The sequence below is a fragment of the Megalopta genalis genome, chromosome 1 (genome assembly GCF_051020955.1).
Source record: "Megalopta genalis isolate 19385.01 chromosome 1, iyMegGena1_principal, whole genome shotgun sequence".
Taxonomy (NCBI): Eukaryota; Metazoa; Arthropoda; class Insecta; order Hymenoptera; family Halictidae; genus Megalopta; species Megalopta genalis.
The window spans coordinates 29677436-29694484 of NC_135013.1; the positions used below are offsets into that span (position 1 = coordinate 29677436).

A 17049-nucleotide genomic window follows, 5' to 3' on the forward strand; every position below is an offset into this window, starting at 1 on the left:
CGAAATTCTGTTACGAAGTCTCGATGACTTTTCGGAACGGCGGCTGGGTAATTGGTTCAAACGAAGCGCTAACTCACTTTGCAGAGCGACTCGGAGCTTCTGGTAGAAAGTTACAGCGAGGACGAGGACGAGCCGGTATCATCCACCCTGAGGAGATTACCCTCGTGTTCGGATGTGCCCGATGATAACGCCACGCCGGGTGCCACGGTCGAGATTAGGTCGTTGATTGAGAAGAAAGAGGAGCTCGAGAGACGACAGCGAAAGCAGGATCGTCATCGGCAACGGGTGCAGGTGAGTACCAATCCTAATCCACGATCAAACTGATCCAACGATCGTAATTGAAACTTTGTAATTCTTCAAATGTCTTCGCTGCTATTTATTTCATAATTTATTTGAAATAATCATAATCATAAAATATGTTTAAAATATAATTAAGATAGCTTCGAGCGCAAAGGGTTAAATATCGACGATAGGAAAGTCAAATTTCGTGGCTGTTTAAAACAAGAATTTAAAGATTGCCACGCGATAAATGAGCCGTTTATTTTGAAAGTGGCACAAGTCACTTTGTTTTTAAGTCGATATATTTAAGGGTTTGCGTTTTAACACGTTTAAAAATATGGATGCTAACTTTCGAGAAGATTTACTTGTATTTGTTATCTCAGGATACTGAGATATTTTTCTCGGTATAAATAATTTCGTATAAACATTAAAAAAATCACCACTTTTCATTACGGTGAAGTGACTTATGCCACTTTCAAAATAAACGGCTCATTTCATTGTCATAAGCGCATAAAATCCGCGGTCTACCAATAACGAGCAAAATATTATTTCTAAATTGCTCTAAACCTGTGCAAGAAGAATTTTATCACTTATTTTAGGCTTTATCAAATATTTTAGGAGAACAGAAATTCGTAAAAAAATTTCATTTCCATGAACAATTTAATTTTCACGAATTGTAGAATAATAGAGAAATGTACAGGAAGAATTTTATATCACTTATTTTAGGCTTTATCAAATATTTTAGGAGAACAGAAATTCGTAAAAAAATTTCATTTCCATGAACAATTTAATTTTCACGAATTGTAGAATAATAGAGAAATGTACAAGAAGAATTTTATCACTTATTTTAGGCTTTATCAAATATCTTAGAACAGAAATTCGTAAAAAAATTTCATTTCCATGAACAATTTAATATCCACGAATTGTAGAATAACAGAAAAATGTCTTGCGTACTAAAAATAAAATAAAAATATGTTATTAATTTGTTTCAACGCATACATTTCCGATCGTCGTTCTCGCAGTTCGATTTCCTATTTAACAAGTAACTATGAATTACCGCCGCGCTCACACGGTGTCGCGAAAGCAACGTCTAATTTCCAGCGACGCCGCTCGGAAATTTTATTCGACCGCAAAAGGATTACCTGGATCCTGCGTTCCGAAAGTTCTCTCGTTTCCCTGTCGCGGCCTGTTCGCAAGGGACTCGCAGCCGGCCGACCGTAAAACAGAATCGACACTTCCGAATTTAACCCGGCTCGGCTCGAATTTTCTATAAATAGAGACGTCAGTCCGATATCGCGGCTCGATGGTTCCCTACCCAAGATATCCTGGCGACCTGGCGTTTCCCCGGCCGTCCCCCTTTATCTTCGTCGTTCCTCCGGGCTGCACCTAAAGGGCCGACAAAATGGTCGCCGAACCAAAAAGAAACGGCGGAGAAGAGAAAAAAAGCGAGAAAGAGAGAGAGAGAGAGAGAGAGAGAGAGACGCTCGTACCGCTAAGTCGAACTAAATCAAGAGATTACCGGGACACGTCGGTGCATACTGTTGCATCTTTCACCCCCGTTTTAGAGCCCTTTCGCGACGCTGCTCTCTCGTCCCGCGGTCTTTTCTCTCCTCCCTCCCACTCCCCTTTTTTCTGTGTCTCGTCGTCCTTTTATTTTCGCGGGCCTCTTCTTCGGCACGCAAACCCGCTGTTTTTATTTACGGCATCGGCGGTCCTCCTTTTTGCATATTTATTATCGAACCCCCGTCCGGGGCCGGATTTCGCGCGTACTATGGGGCCCACCGGCCCTCCATCTTCACGCCTCCCACTCGCACAAGGAAATTTTTCTTTCGAACGAGCAGCGCGAGGGTGAGCAAAATTGCCGCCACGGTCCCTTCTTCTTCTTCTTTATGGAGGACGCTTTGCAGTGCGATCTGTTTGATGAATGCTGGTCGAGGCTTTCTGATAGACGTGTTCGTGTTGCCTCTGTATTATTTTCAATAATATTTTAATTAATAGATTCTTCGCAATTCAAACGAAATTGTATTTTAAATAGGACATAAAGAGTTTCGGTAAATAGAATATTTTATTTTGATAATTCATACAAAATATTTCATTTTGATAACGTAAAACGTAAAATACAATAAATATTATTTTGGTAATTTAAAGCTGAAGCATGAAATAAATATTTTATATTGACAATGTGAAACGTAAAATAAAGTAATTTTTATTATAATAACGTAAAGCGTTATAGAGTACTATAAAAAAATAGAGTAAAATAGTGTACTTCCCATAGTTCTTAACCTGAACAAATCATAATAATTGCAAATAAAATTTATTCTCTTCAGAAGTATTCATTAAATTCATTGAATCGATTTAGATTACCAAAATATATTATTAAGATATATTAATATATTATGAAATATAATTATATTTCACAATATATTACCGTCGTTCATAACGGTTATTGTTAACCAAAAGCTAATTCCGTCATTTATAACAATCATTTGTGATCGCAACACATAAAACTTCATTTTCTCCAATCATCCCATTTTTCGAAATTCCCCTTAAAATTCATCTTCCACCGCCCTCTACGCGAATGAAAGTCACTTCCCCATCGATGTGATTTTTCCTACTAAATTTTTCACACAACCGTGATCTTCGGTCTCCGGTAATCTTCACAGTCCCAAGACCGCGAAACAAAAACGAACGGTGCGAGCTCGGTTCGCCAGGGTTCAACCGAAATCCCCCGCCTCATTCTTCTCGTGATCGTCTTAAGACTCGCTGGTACCCCTTCTTCGTCGGTATCGCTCGGATAATCCTCTCGTTCCACTTAGTTTTCGTTCCCTGCGAAAGGGGAGACAGAATAAATTCGCCGTGTATCTGCTGAATTTTTGGCGAGACGACGACGGCTTTATCAGAGGGGCGAGCGAAGGTCTCGCCGGGTTTTTCGGGAAGGCGGCGGGCGAAGGGCGACGCGAGGGGGTTTAGGGAGAAGGAGAGACACGGAATATCATCCCGAGTATAAAGTTACCCCAGCGGACGTGGCGCGATAGAGGGTCGGCTGACAAGTGTGCTGTGTTCCGGCGCCGAAATAAAGGATACTTTTGATATCCTGTCGCTACATGGCCCGGTAGTCCGTGTTCGATCGGCTCGGACCGCCATTGTATCGCTGCTCGTTCTTCTTTTCTGTAGCCCCGAGCCCCCTCTACCCTCCCCCCTTTCTTTTCGTGGATGTTCCTCGCTTTTTACGAGGCTCGATAAGCCGACGTCCACCTTGTACCGCGATATCGGTAATAGTCGCTCGAGGGATATGCACGGACGAGATTCTCTTCTAACGATCGGAGTAACTTAACACCGGCAGGGATGGGGTTGTACAGGGGTTTGCCGGTCCTCCGCGTCGACGCCGTGCTTGATGTCGTGTCAAATTTCGAGTTGCAGTGCTGCATCGTGCTGCTTCGATCACTTTTTCCTTCGCGTTGCTTCGGCGCGCTTTGACAGTATGCTGTGACTGTTCTACGATGTTTTGTAGGACAGTGTTCGTTACGTTGCGTCGGTTGATCGATTTTGTAAATAATATTAATATATAGTTGCGGTTTTTATCATCTGTGCACGTTATTTAGCGAGTTATTATGAGACGATGTTTCTGAGCGCTATTTTTCAGACATTAGTAGCGGAGTATTTGTTGAATCAAGATCATTTGATGAATATTTTTATTTATTGTTTATTGCTTTGCTGATCCTTTTGGTTCAATTCGATACAGTCGAGTCAGTTGATTTATCTTATTGATAATTAGATTATTCGAGGAGCAAGGATTATTGTTTTCTTTTAACTACTTCGGAATGGATTGTTTCGTGTCCCGGCACTTTCGTTGTTTAACAATTACTACACACGCATAAAATGCATTGAACAATGTTCTACAATGCAAAAAAACATATAAAATATCTTAAAGAATGTTCTATAAAAACACGCGCATAAAATGCCTTGAACAATGTTCCTGTAATACGAAAAAAATCACACAAAATACCTTAAAGAATGTTCTGTAGAAACACACATAAAAAATGCCTTGAACAATGTTCCTGCAATACAAAAAAAATCACACAAAATACCATAAAGAATGTCCTGTAGAAACACACATCAAAAATGCCTTGAACAATGTTCTTGCAATACAAAAAAAACCACAAAATATCATAAAGAATGTACTGTAGAAGCACACATAAAAAAAGCCTTGAACAATGTTCCTGCAATACAAAAAAAACCACAAAATACCTTAAAGAATGTTCTGTAGAAACACACATAAAAAATGCCTTGATCAATATTTCTGCAATACAAAAAAAAACACAAAATACCATAAAGACTATTCTGTAGAAACACACATAAAAAATGTCTTGAACAATGTTCCTGCAATACAAAAAAAAAACACAAAATACCTTAAAGAATGTACTGTAGAAGCACACATCAAAAATGCCTTGAACAATGTTCCTGCAATATAAAAAAAAAACACACAAAATACCTTAAAGAATGTTCTGTTGAAACACACATAAAAAGTGCCTTGAGCAATGTTCCTGCAATACAAAGAAAAACACAAAATACCATAAAGACTATTCTGTAGAAACACACATAAAAAATGTCTTGAACAATGTTCCTGCAATACAAAAAAGAAACACAAAATACCTTAAAGAATGTACTGTAGAAGCACACATCAAAAATGCCTTGAACAATGTTCCTGCAATATAAAAAAAAAACACACAAAATACCTTAAAGAATGTTCTGTTGAAACACACATAAAAAGTGCCTTGAGCAATGTTCCTGCAATACAAAGAAAAACACAAAATACCATAAAGACTATTCTGTAGAAACACACATAAAAAATGTCTTGAACAATGTTCCTGCAATACAAAAAAGAAACACAAAATACCTTAAAGAATGTACTGTAGAAGCACACATCAAAAATGCCTTGAACAATGTTCCTGCAATATAAAAAAAAAACACACAAAATACCTTAAAGAATGTTCTGTTGAAACACACATAAAAAGTGCCTTGAGCAATGTTCCTGCAATACAAAAAAAAAACACAAAATACCATAAAGACTATTCTGTAGAAACACACATAAAAAATGCCTTGAACAATGTTCCTGCAATACAAAAAAAACCACACAAAATACCATAAAGAATGTTCTGTAGAAACGCACATAAAAAGTGCCTTGAACAATGTTTCCGCGATAGAAAAACACGCATGAAATACTTTATAAACGATCGAAACACTTCAGAATACAATTGAACAGACGAAAGAACGCAGATCGAAACAAGCAGCGTTATCTGAAAACGAAGATCACGTGACTACACAGCAACGTCCGTTGTCCACCAGCATTACAGGACTCGTTTTACCGTGACCGTCACCTAGATCTCCGCTTAAATCCAAGCCCGGCGCCGAAACGATCGATAAATCACCGCGATTCTAGTTCAAGTTCGCGGCAGCGCGTCCGTTATCCGGCCGAAAACGGCCGCGAAAACACGGCGGATTGTAACTGTACCGAAAAATTAATGACGCTCGCATGAACAATTAACCCGTCCTGCTTCGTCCCGATTTAATTTCGTCGTGGCAGGGAAACGGTACATGCCACGTATCTTGCCCGCGCGCCGCATTCGCACGACGGCCACATTGTAACGCGTTATGGTTCCGCGAATTCTCGCGGTCGCCGGGTCACGGGGACTCGGCGAATTAAAAGGAAATTAGGAGGACGTGGCCTGGCGACGATCCCGCCGACCGGTTTTCTATCTTGGAAGCAACGATCCGGCTGCTTGATTAAATTTTAGCCGCCACGCCTTGTTCCGACAGCCGCCGCGAGTACGGGATATTCTTGAGAAATGCGTCGCGACCTTTGACCTATTAGCGGGAGCTGTGCGAAAATCTGTGCGGAAGTTGCGTGGAAAACGATCGAACATTTCTGCGTATTGTTCGTCTCTTTCGATATATTTTCGTACAATCTTTCGGTTCATCTTTTAGAGGCAAAGAATATTTTTGACATTTTTTTTAATAACTTTGACCAGAATAAAAATATGCGACAGAAATTATTTTTTACGAATTCAAAGCTCTTCTTTAGACATTGAAATATGTAATAATCACATTATTTTGCAATTATATTTTGTTGCATCGTGTTGGCTTAACTATTTAATGTATCAAGTTTAAATTCAAGTTTGAAAAATATAAGCGCAGCTGATTCGCGAAATATTTATTTCTATACACGATAGCGTTAAGTATTCACCGGTACATAAATTATGAGGATAACAAGAATAAAAATAATATATAATGAAAATAAAAAATAAAATAATATGTATGTAATATCTAAATGTGTAGAATGAAAAATGAAGGACAAATAAAATTCTTATTTCGCAGCCAGAATCGTGGAATAATTGTAAAATCATTCTTGCCAATAAAACAAGAAGCAAGCTATATTATTTAAAAACGTTCGCTGAGTGCAAATTCCTTTCTTCCAAGTCTCAATAAAAATCTGTTCTCTTATCACGGTTAAATAAACATTGAACTAACACCGCGGACACGCGGCAAACGTAATCTCTTTCTTGGAGGAATATTTCGTTATTATTTTTATTTTCACGTTCGAAGTAGTTCGAATCCTTGCGAGTGAAACTTTCAAGTCGAGTGATTAACACGTCCCGTGCCACGTGTACCATCGATGGTATACGCTAGTGAACTGAACAAATTGTTTACAAGAAATTTAGAACCAAAGAATCAATTTCCACCGCAAGAATGGGCGTTGATAAGTTTTTGTTACGTTGTTATGTGTACGAGAATTAATAATTGCACGTAATACATCAAGTTTTAGTAAAATATCAAAGTGTGAAGATTCGAGTAAAAAAAGCTCGGCACGGAACGTGTTAATGATTGAAAAACGTTCGCCGGGGTCAAATGATTGTCGCCGGGGGAACATAAATGACCGTTGACTTCTGAATGGGAGGCGCGGGCTCGCGAATCAAGCGGAGTTTTAGAGCATCCCCTTGACGAGTGACATAATTGAAACGTCGGCACAGGTGGAACTGGTTCCGCGTGACGAGGAAATTGTTCCGGATGCGTGCGAACAGGTTCGTTGGTTTCGGGCCGCGATAATTGACACGCGAGGCTCGGCGTGTTATATCCACGTGTTATCCCGGGGCTGGGACGAGAGCGAGAGAGAGAGAGAGAGAGAGAGAGAGAAAGATTACGAGGACGGGTCATGGGAGGATGGACTCCGTGTTCTCGTCGGTATCCTCGCGGGTCCGGGGTCGACTGTTATATGCACCGGCAAAAATGGAGAATTAAAATTTTCATTTAATTGGAGATCGGTTTTAATTGGAGACAGTTCTCGTTTTATTGTCGCGTTTCCTTGAAAACTTCATTTGCCTCGGCGGTACCCCCGTGCACCGTAATAACGTGTCGTAGACCGCGTTTTTTACAGCAATGAAACGCGCACGCCGATGCGAGGAATATTAAAATAGACGATCGTGCTATGCAATTACCACCGCGCACACTCGGCGAACGCCATACAGCGCTCGCCCGTCAGTTTATAACTCTTCTATTTAATTCAATGGAGCACATGTTACTATCTAAAATTAGCATAACAAACAGGAAAAATTGATAATATATCTGTAATTGCCGGATTTAAGTGGGCTTGCATTATATGTAATTGGAAACGGCGAACGTGTGCCCACTGTCTGGCCATTTAAGAACATGGGATAATTACAACCGATTCTGTTTTTACACGATTTTCATTTATCGCGGTCTAGAAAAATCGAATTCGATTCTCTTTTTGCGCGTTCTCGGTCGATTTAGTTTTGTCAATCAAACGAAGGCCGCGAAGATAGCTCGAACATTTCGCTAGGTTAATTAAACCGTTTGAGAATTAAAGAAAAAATGGATTGCCACCATTTAAGATATCGTCGATGAAAGAATAATCTAAAAATCCTATCCTTTTGCATCTAAAAATCCTATCTAATCCTTTGCATTTACTGCAAATTTAGGATGCCGAGATCAATTTATACGTATAATTTATACTTTATAAAAAGTATCGTTACTGTTCACATTTGATAACATCCATAAATTGAGAATAATGCGAAACGGTGTTTTAATATGTTTCGTTGAAATCCGGTCAAGCTAAAGATATATGAAGATCCGTCACAATCGATCTATGGATCTCATAAAAAATATACTTTCGTTATAATATATTTCGTAAACATATTTTCGGCGTTGATAACATTTTCATTCAATTCCGCCGAGTATTTAATAAAACGAAGGCCGCGAAGATAGCTCGAACGTTTCGCTAGGTTAATTGAACCGTTTGAAAATTAAAGAAAAAATGGATTGCCACCATTTAAGATATCGTCGATGAAAGAATGATCTAAAAATCCTATCCTTTTGCATCTAAAAATCCTATCTAATCCTTTGCATTTACTGCAAATTTAGGATGCCGAGATCAATTTATACGTATAATTTATACTTCATAAAAAGTATCGTTACTGTTCACATTTGATAACATCCATAAATTGAGAATAACGCGAAACGGTGTTATAATATGTTTCGTTGAAATCCGGTCGAGCTAAAGATATATGAAGATCCGTCACAATCGATCTATGGATCTCATAAAAAATATACTTTCGTTATAATATATTTCGTAAACATATTTTCGGCGTTGATAACATTTTCATTCAATTCCACCGAGTATTTTCGAACGTTCAACAAACATCGACGAGGACTTTATTTCGCTCGAATCTTAATGACAGCTCCGCAAGCGAGGATAAATATCTGTTTGTTACCAATCCGTGCATATCGGTCCATAAAAGTGCGTGTTTGCACAAAGATCCGCCCACCGATAACGTTAAACGTGCGTTAACGAGGTCGTAGAGGGTTAAACGAGCCTAACCGAGGAGCTCTCACCCCAGAGTCGCAGGTATTTACCTGCCTGGACGAAAACAAATGGCTTTTGGCAAACGGTACCGGTAATTAGCCGGCCATATTCGTTCAATTATCCTCGCGTTTCCGCAACGGACCGCCTCCTGAAATATTTCCACGACAGTAAAGTCTTGCGCAGATGATCCCTGGGATACAAAGTTCATCGACCAGCCAACCATGGTTACGTCGGTGAGTCAAAAATGATAACTTCGGAATGTTCTGAGTCATCAGACTTTGCTCGCAGCGGTTTCCATTCAATTCGAAGAGTCCTGGTACTACTTCAGTGCTTCGTTAATCAATTAACGCGTTATGTGTCGAAAATCGTTTCGAAATAATTCCCACAAAATCGATGTTAAGTCGAAGGAAATTGTAACAACTGGAAAGTTAAAATCGATCGTAGTGGCTGCTATTTTCACTCATTCACATTCCAAGTGTCCCACTAAAATTGTTCGAATATATTAGAACAAGAATTAATTTTGCAAACTAGCCAAAATTTGCTAATCACCCAGATGTGATTGACGTGACATTTAACGTGTTAAATCAAATGCAAGAACGTTCGTCTTTGAAACGGAATGCTGACTGAATTGAAACGGACGAACGAAATGTTCTATAATTATCTCTCACCCATTATGCGAGTAAAATATTGTGTCCGACTCTGATTCCACGCGCATAGTTGCACTTTTAATGGAACGTTGAGCCGTTTCATCTTCTCCTTCGACGTTCGTCATCGCCGACAACAATGTCGCGGCGAATACGAACGATTTCGCCGCGATTTCGCGGACCACCCGATAGACGTATAATTACGAAAACAGAGCCCTGGGTTCGTATAACAGTTTCATTGGAGTCGGTCTCCCGGGAAGCGATCTGTCCGCGCGATTTTTCGCGTGGTTCTTCGTGAAACAGGCCGAATAAGGATCCCGAAGTCGGTTCGCACAGCTCGGTTTCTCGCAGCGACCGCGTGAGACCGGTCGCTCGAAATGCAAATTCGACCCGCTGGAAAGGAGATGTGCCCGGCAAAAAGCAGTTCCGTGTAATGCGGCCGCCGGGATTAAATACGCTCCGAGCATCATTTAGGTGGCGAGATAAAAACGCGTCTCGGAACCGTTAATTCGGATGAGCATATCGTTCCTTATGAGACTTGGCTCGCGGCCGTGCGAACGTCCCGGGACGAAGTTCGTGCGAGCCTAATATACATCACCGGCAAAAAGCGGCGGCGAACTTGTCGCATGCTTCGTGTTTACCCGATCGTACCATATTTCTTCTTGTGCATTACCGGCGGATTTTTTGCGGATCTCTTTCTCAGCCGCCGCCGCCGCCGCCGCTGAAAATAGAGTAGATTTCTCCCAGAAATGTTCGGAGGTCGGAATTGAAGCCGGCAAATCTGGGAATGCTAAGTCGCGATTCTTCGAGCTACGTGGCTCTCGTTTTCGTAGAAAATCGGGACGGTCGGCAAAAAAGGCAGCGGCCAGCATGCCGGGATACGTTAATATGAATACGTAATAATGCTGGAATAAAAACGGCGACGAAACATTTTTATTTCTAATTTTTTGCCACGATTCGAAGGCAATTTGAAGGAAATTCGGAGACCACGTGAAACGATTCGAAGGCAATTCGAAGGAAATTCGGAGGCCACGTGAAACGATTCGATGGCAATTCGAAGGAAATTCGGAGGCCACGTGAAACGATTGGAAGGCAATTTGAAGGAAATTGGGAAGCCACGTGAAACGATTCGAAGGCAATTTGAAGGAAATTCGGAGGCCACGTGAAACAATTCGAAGACAATTTGAAGGAAATTCGGAGGCCACGTGAAACGATTCGAAGGCAATTCGGAGGCCACGTGACACGATTCGAAGGCAATTCAGAGGCCACGTTACACGTTTCAAAGGGAATTCGAAGGCCACGTGACACGGTTCGAAGAGAATTCGGAGGCCACGTGACACGATTCGGAGGGAACTCGAAGACCACGTGACACGATTCGAAGGGAATTCGAAGGCCACGTGACACGATTCGAAGGCAATTCGAAGGCCACGTGACACGATTCGAAGGAAATTCGGAGTCCACATGCCACAATTCGACAGAAATTGGTCACATATCTTGTAGCTCCGCGGTTTTTCTTACTCGACGCACATCCAAATAGATTTTGTGTTGTCTTCCGGGCATACCTTGACGTAGCAATAAATCACATAGGCGTAGGACTAGCACAGGGAAATTCAGAGCAACCTAAAATATAGAATTTCCGGGAGAAATTACTGTACATATTACGATGCAGTGACGAACCTTTCTAAAACAATGATATACAAAATTGCCAGTGTATCGTAGATCTTCGCTGACAATCTCGTTCCATAGAATGAACTTCGACACGGTGCAAGACCGCGTATAATTTGAAAATCGCGATAAGGAACGGAGGGAATATGATCGCTGTTTGCATCTAACGATGTTTAGAGGTTGTTCTGTTCGGATAGGTTGAAATATTGGACGGGTTTCGTTCGTCGCGGTTGAACGACGAAGGTGATCGGGCGCAATCCAGAGGCGGGCGGAAAAAGAACCAAATGAATTCCACGGCAATCGCAATCGCAAGGGCCGGGTTAACGGTAATTCGCGATGATATGAAGGACGCGGCCACGAGAAGCAATTTATTCTCCCATCCCCTGTGCTGTGTCTCTCTCTCTCTCCTCTTCGTTTCTCTCTTTTTCGTTTTCCTTTTCTTTCGCCGCTCACCTTTTTCGTTTTTTATTCGGCCACGGCCGCCTAGAGCCGAGATTATTTACCGCGTTATTCAGTCACGTCCCGTGCCCGATTTACATTTTTTTACCCTGCCCTATGCGGCGCGAATACCGGAATCGATTGTTGCCAAGAGACTCCGCGGAATTGTTATTGTAATTATTCCATCGCGCTCGGATCGAACTTCTGCTTCGGAGGTTATCCGGGCGAAAGTGAATCGAACGGCGCGAATCGGAGAGATTTTTCAGGTGGTTTCAAGGAAATCCACTTCGAAAATTCTTGGTGGGTTTCGTTTCGTCGATTCGCTTGTTTTGATTTTTTTGGGGGAGCGGCTGTTCTATTGTATCTTATGGTGTTATTTTCGTAATTAGATCTGAAATTGTTGTACAGGTTTTTGTGCTCAGAGATTAATTTGTAAATGTAAGGGAAAGGGAGTGCAGATTTCACGCATTCGTGACAAAAATCAGTGAATGAAATTCAAAATGGTAAAAACGTGCAAAGAATTTCAGGATATTGTTACATAATTTTCGATTAATCGTAATTGTTCAGACAAGAAATAAATGTCTAACGTTGTTCCCGTGTTTTTCAAATAACGCTGACGATTTTTACTCTGCATAAAAATCGATATATCCGGTAATAAATGTTCTCAGAATGTTCGCAGTCCAATTGCAATTGTGTCGCGTACAATGAAGCAATTAGAAATTTTTTATTTCCATGTGAAAAAGATTTTACGAAGCATCGATATCGTATCCCTTTCATTTGTACTATTCTGAAAATTCCAATTGACTTTATAAACAATTTTCTGGATACCTAATATCGTAGGAGAACAATTGCTCCTCGACTGTAGGCAGAAAATGTGACAGAACGTTGCATTTGGTTGCGTTGCACTTGAAAACTCGATTAAAGAACAAATAAATGATCGTGCATATTCAAACAAACGAAAGATACGCGATGAAATCCGCGTGTACGACGTTTCGTCTCCGGAAAATGTCGATTCGGAAATTCGTCCGGTGGTCGCGTGCTCTTTCATAAGATCGATTAATATGTCCGCCCATGACCGACCGTTTCTACTTGCGGAAAAATGGATGGGCAGGCACGCTCGACACGTTTCACAGAGACGTTAATATTCCCGGCTGCGGCAATCTGTATCACTTTATTGTGAAGTCCGGCTGTCATCGTTTATAAATATTCGCCGCAGTAGTAATGTCCGGTAATGGTCAGACACAAAGGTAAAGTCTACCAGACCATTATTAAATTGAATTTCCTCGGGAACGCGTTTCTGCACGATGGAATTTCGTTCTACCATTTTCAGTCGCGTCTGCACGCGGATCGATCTTCCCGATTGTGTTGCTAATTACTAGGGATGACGTGCAGAAATCACAAAAAAAATTGTGGGAATCGCAACATCGGCGAGAAACGAGCGAAAATTCATGTTTCGACGTCGGACAAATTCTTTTCGTAATTTGACCAAATTCAACGTGCCCTTTGATGTGATAGTTTTTTAAACCAATTTCTAATTTTAACTATAAAATCTGGAATTTGTCACATCGATAGGTTGTTCTCATTTTATAGTGGTAGTATGAAAAAATCAATCGTTTCTGTAATTTCAAATATAAAGTGTGGCATCTGTTATTTTCATGGAATATACTTGTCTTATATAATTAATTTTATTATTATACAAATTAATATAATATATATTATATTATATATTATTATATATTATTATTAATTTATATTATTATATTATATGTAAGCATATAATGAATTTTACTATACAAATTATGCCTTTATCAAATATCCGGCTAGATATTCGCTAAAATATTTCGCCACGAACTACGCCATTCTCAAGAACAAACTCAAAAATTCTCTACAATCTCTCTTACAGTCTCTTGAGACGCATTCAGACTTTAATGCGGATGGGCAACAATCGTGCGCGAGTGCATCGACATTTTCCAGCCGAGTATTAGTGCATTATTGCAATTATGATTGTCGCATTGCGAAAATATCCGCGGCTCTTGTTACCCAGGTCGCGGTCCTATGCGGCGTACAATTCTGTAACGGGAAACACATGTTCAATTAGCGTAATGCGACAATAATCTGCCGTGTGTGCGGGACTGTTAATGCGATTTGATGGGTGCGCACGCGCGCAAATTATCGCCGGGGGCCGGCTGGAAACCCAATTACCAATCCCGGGTTCCCGTACACGCTGATTCGTGGTTTTGGCTCGCGATCGTAAAATTCTGACCCGGGATTAGACTAAACTCCGATCGTTCTCTCATTCTCAATCCGCGAATCTGCTTGCAGGATTCGCATTTTGTTGTTGTAGCAATTGCGGGAAGCACAGTAAATACGCGCTTTTACTTCTATTAATTTTAACAAATTGTTAAATTGTTAAATTCTTAGATTCTTAGATTCTTAAATTCTTAAATTCGTGAATTCTTGAATTCTTAAATCCTTGAATTCTTTAATTCTTAAATTCTTAAATCCTTGAATTCTTGATTTCTTAAATCCTTAAATCCTTGAATTCTTAAATTCTTAAATCATTGAATTCTTTAATTCTTAAATTCTTAAATCATTGAATTCTTTAATTCTTAAATCCTTGAATTCTTGATTTCTTAAATCCTTAAATCCTTGATTTCTTAAATCCTTAAATCCTTGAATTCTTAAATTCTTAAATCATTGAATTCTTTAAAATTCTTAAATTCTTAAATCATTGAATTCTTTAATTCTTAAATTCTTAAATCATTGAATTCTTAAATTCTTGAATTCTTGAATTCTTGAATCCTTGAATTGATAAATCCTTGAATTCTTGAATTCTTGAATTCTTGAATTCATAAAGTCTTGAATTCTTAAATTCTTTCAAAGTTTCTCTATATAATTCTATCATCAGTATATGCACTCTGCAACGATGCAGTTTCTACGAACCTATAAAATGTTTTCAAGTAATATTCCAGTGATATTCCACTATTTAATATTTTTATCAATTTGTCCATTCTCCGTGTTACGAAATCGTTTTCTACAGATTCATTTGAAATTCAGTCTTCGTTTTCGATGTTCAAAATTATTCGAAGATTATTCAAATCTCAGGGAACGATCAATGTCTGCGTGACGCTGGCCACTCAATAATATTCAAACTGCGTATAAATTATTTTTACAATTTCGCATCTTCATATTTGGAGATTTAACAGTTAAATGATCCTGGATGTCGCTCGAACTTGATGAAATTACTCGTTATTCGTGCGAAGTTATCAAAATTCGTGAGAAATTTGTTGATAAAAGCACGCACTGTATTAAGAATCAATATAAAATCGATATAAAAACAGTGAAACATTAGTCGCGTTAAAGAATGGATAGTTCTAGCTTTACGCTATGCTGCTAATTCAGGCACCGTCGACACAGAAAACGTTTATCGAACGAAATTTGCATCAGAACACTTTCCTGCCAACTTCTAATTAATCGATTAATCATTTCCAACATTACGTCGTTCCGCTTCGACACTTTCCCAGCGAGCACGCACCGAAACGAACCCGAGATAATCCTCCGTGTAGAAAGGATTAACGTATTTCCACGAGCTGTCCGAATCGCGGAGAACCAGTTCCAGGCAGACGATGATCGGCGATCTTCCTCGAAGGTCGTGTCACGAGCTGAACGGGTCTAATCGATGGGCAAGCAACCGACAGGTGATCGCAGGGGCCCCGGCTAGGCGACACTCTGTATTTTAACTATTATTCCGAATTAGCGCGGAAAGGGGTCGTTCACCGGACACCCGAAGCGAGAGTGGCGAACGGCCGAGAGCGACAGCCTTTAATCATTCAAAACCGAGCGAGGAATAAGTTAGCAGCAGGCTGAAAATTAACGGCGGGCCGGAAACCGTTCCCGCTCGTTCTCTGTTTCACCCCGAAATATTTGCACGATGACACGGCGCGCCGCGCCGTGCCGTTTCGTTGGATAACATTAGCCGGATCCGTTGTTTGCTCGTGCCGTAATGGCCATAGCGGGGAGCGGAACACTCTGAGCCGGTAGTAAAAGTTCGATCGGGAAAAATTGCTTCGAGGGGGCGACCGTAGAGAATGGCGGGACACTTTCGGGATTAGGGCTCTTCCGCCGGGGTTCACCTTTTAGTCGATGTTCCCGCTTTGTTGGCGCCGCTTTCGCATTTCACTCGGCCGAATGAAAAAAGATTCCGAAAGGGTCGATTCGATGTTTTACCGGTCGATGTCGCCGAGATCCTCAGTTATGTTAGCTCGAGAAATTCACACGATATCACGATCGTTTAATTAATTTATTTCCACAGGAAATATTGATATTAATATGGTAATAATATGTATTCTACAAAATAGCTGAATTCTACAAAATTCTACAAAATAGCTGAATTCTACAAAATAGCTGAATTCTACAAAATTCTACAAAATAGCTGCATTCTACAAAATTCTACAAAATAGCTGAATTCTACAAAATTCTACGAAATAGCTGAATTCTACAAAATTCTACAAAATAGCTGTATTCTACAAAATTCTACAAAATAGCTGAATTCTACAAAATTCTACGAAATAGCTGTATTCTACAAAATTCTACAAAATAGCTGAATTCTACAAAATAACTGAATTCTACAAAATTCTACAAAATAGCTGAATTCTACAAAATTCTACAAAATAATTGAATTCTACAAAATTCTACAAAATAGCTGAATTCTACAAAATTCTACAAAATTGCTGAATTCTACAAAATTGCTGAATTCTACAAAATTGCTGAATTCTACAAAATTGCTGAATTCTACAAAATTGCTGAATTCTACAAAATTGCTGAATTCTACAAAATTCTACAAAATTGCTGAATTCTACAAAATTCTACAAAATTGCTGAATTCTACAAAATTCTACAAAATAGCTGAATTCTACAAAATCACATAAAATCTACAAATCTAATAAAATCACCAGAGTTCACTTCTAAACTATTTGTCGCATAAGAAAATGTGTCAAATGAGAGCTTCAAATCGGCGTCGAGAGCTCGGGGGGCGCGATGCAATAATTGTTCGCCGTTCGATTTCTTCAGAGATTCCGGAGATACAGTTACACGGCTCACCCTGTGCGATCTATTGATGCGTGGACGACACGATACGATTGATAAG

General features: G+C 39.9%; 1 protein-coding gene across 2 annotated transcripts in view; it reads left to right on the forward strand.

The window, feature by feature from the left end:
• LOC117218121 (uncharacterized) overlaps window positions 1–17049 on the forward strand; it is a 263192-nt gene that overhangs the window by 177863 nt on the left and 68280 nt on the right. For both annotated transcript variants that reach the window (XM_033466254.2, XM_033466255.2), the window contains exon 23: window positions 85–291. In XM_033466254.2, coding sequence (XP_033322145.2) covers window positions 85–291 — 207 coding nt within the window. The remainder of the gene's footprint in view (window positions 1–84; window positions 292–17049) is intronic.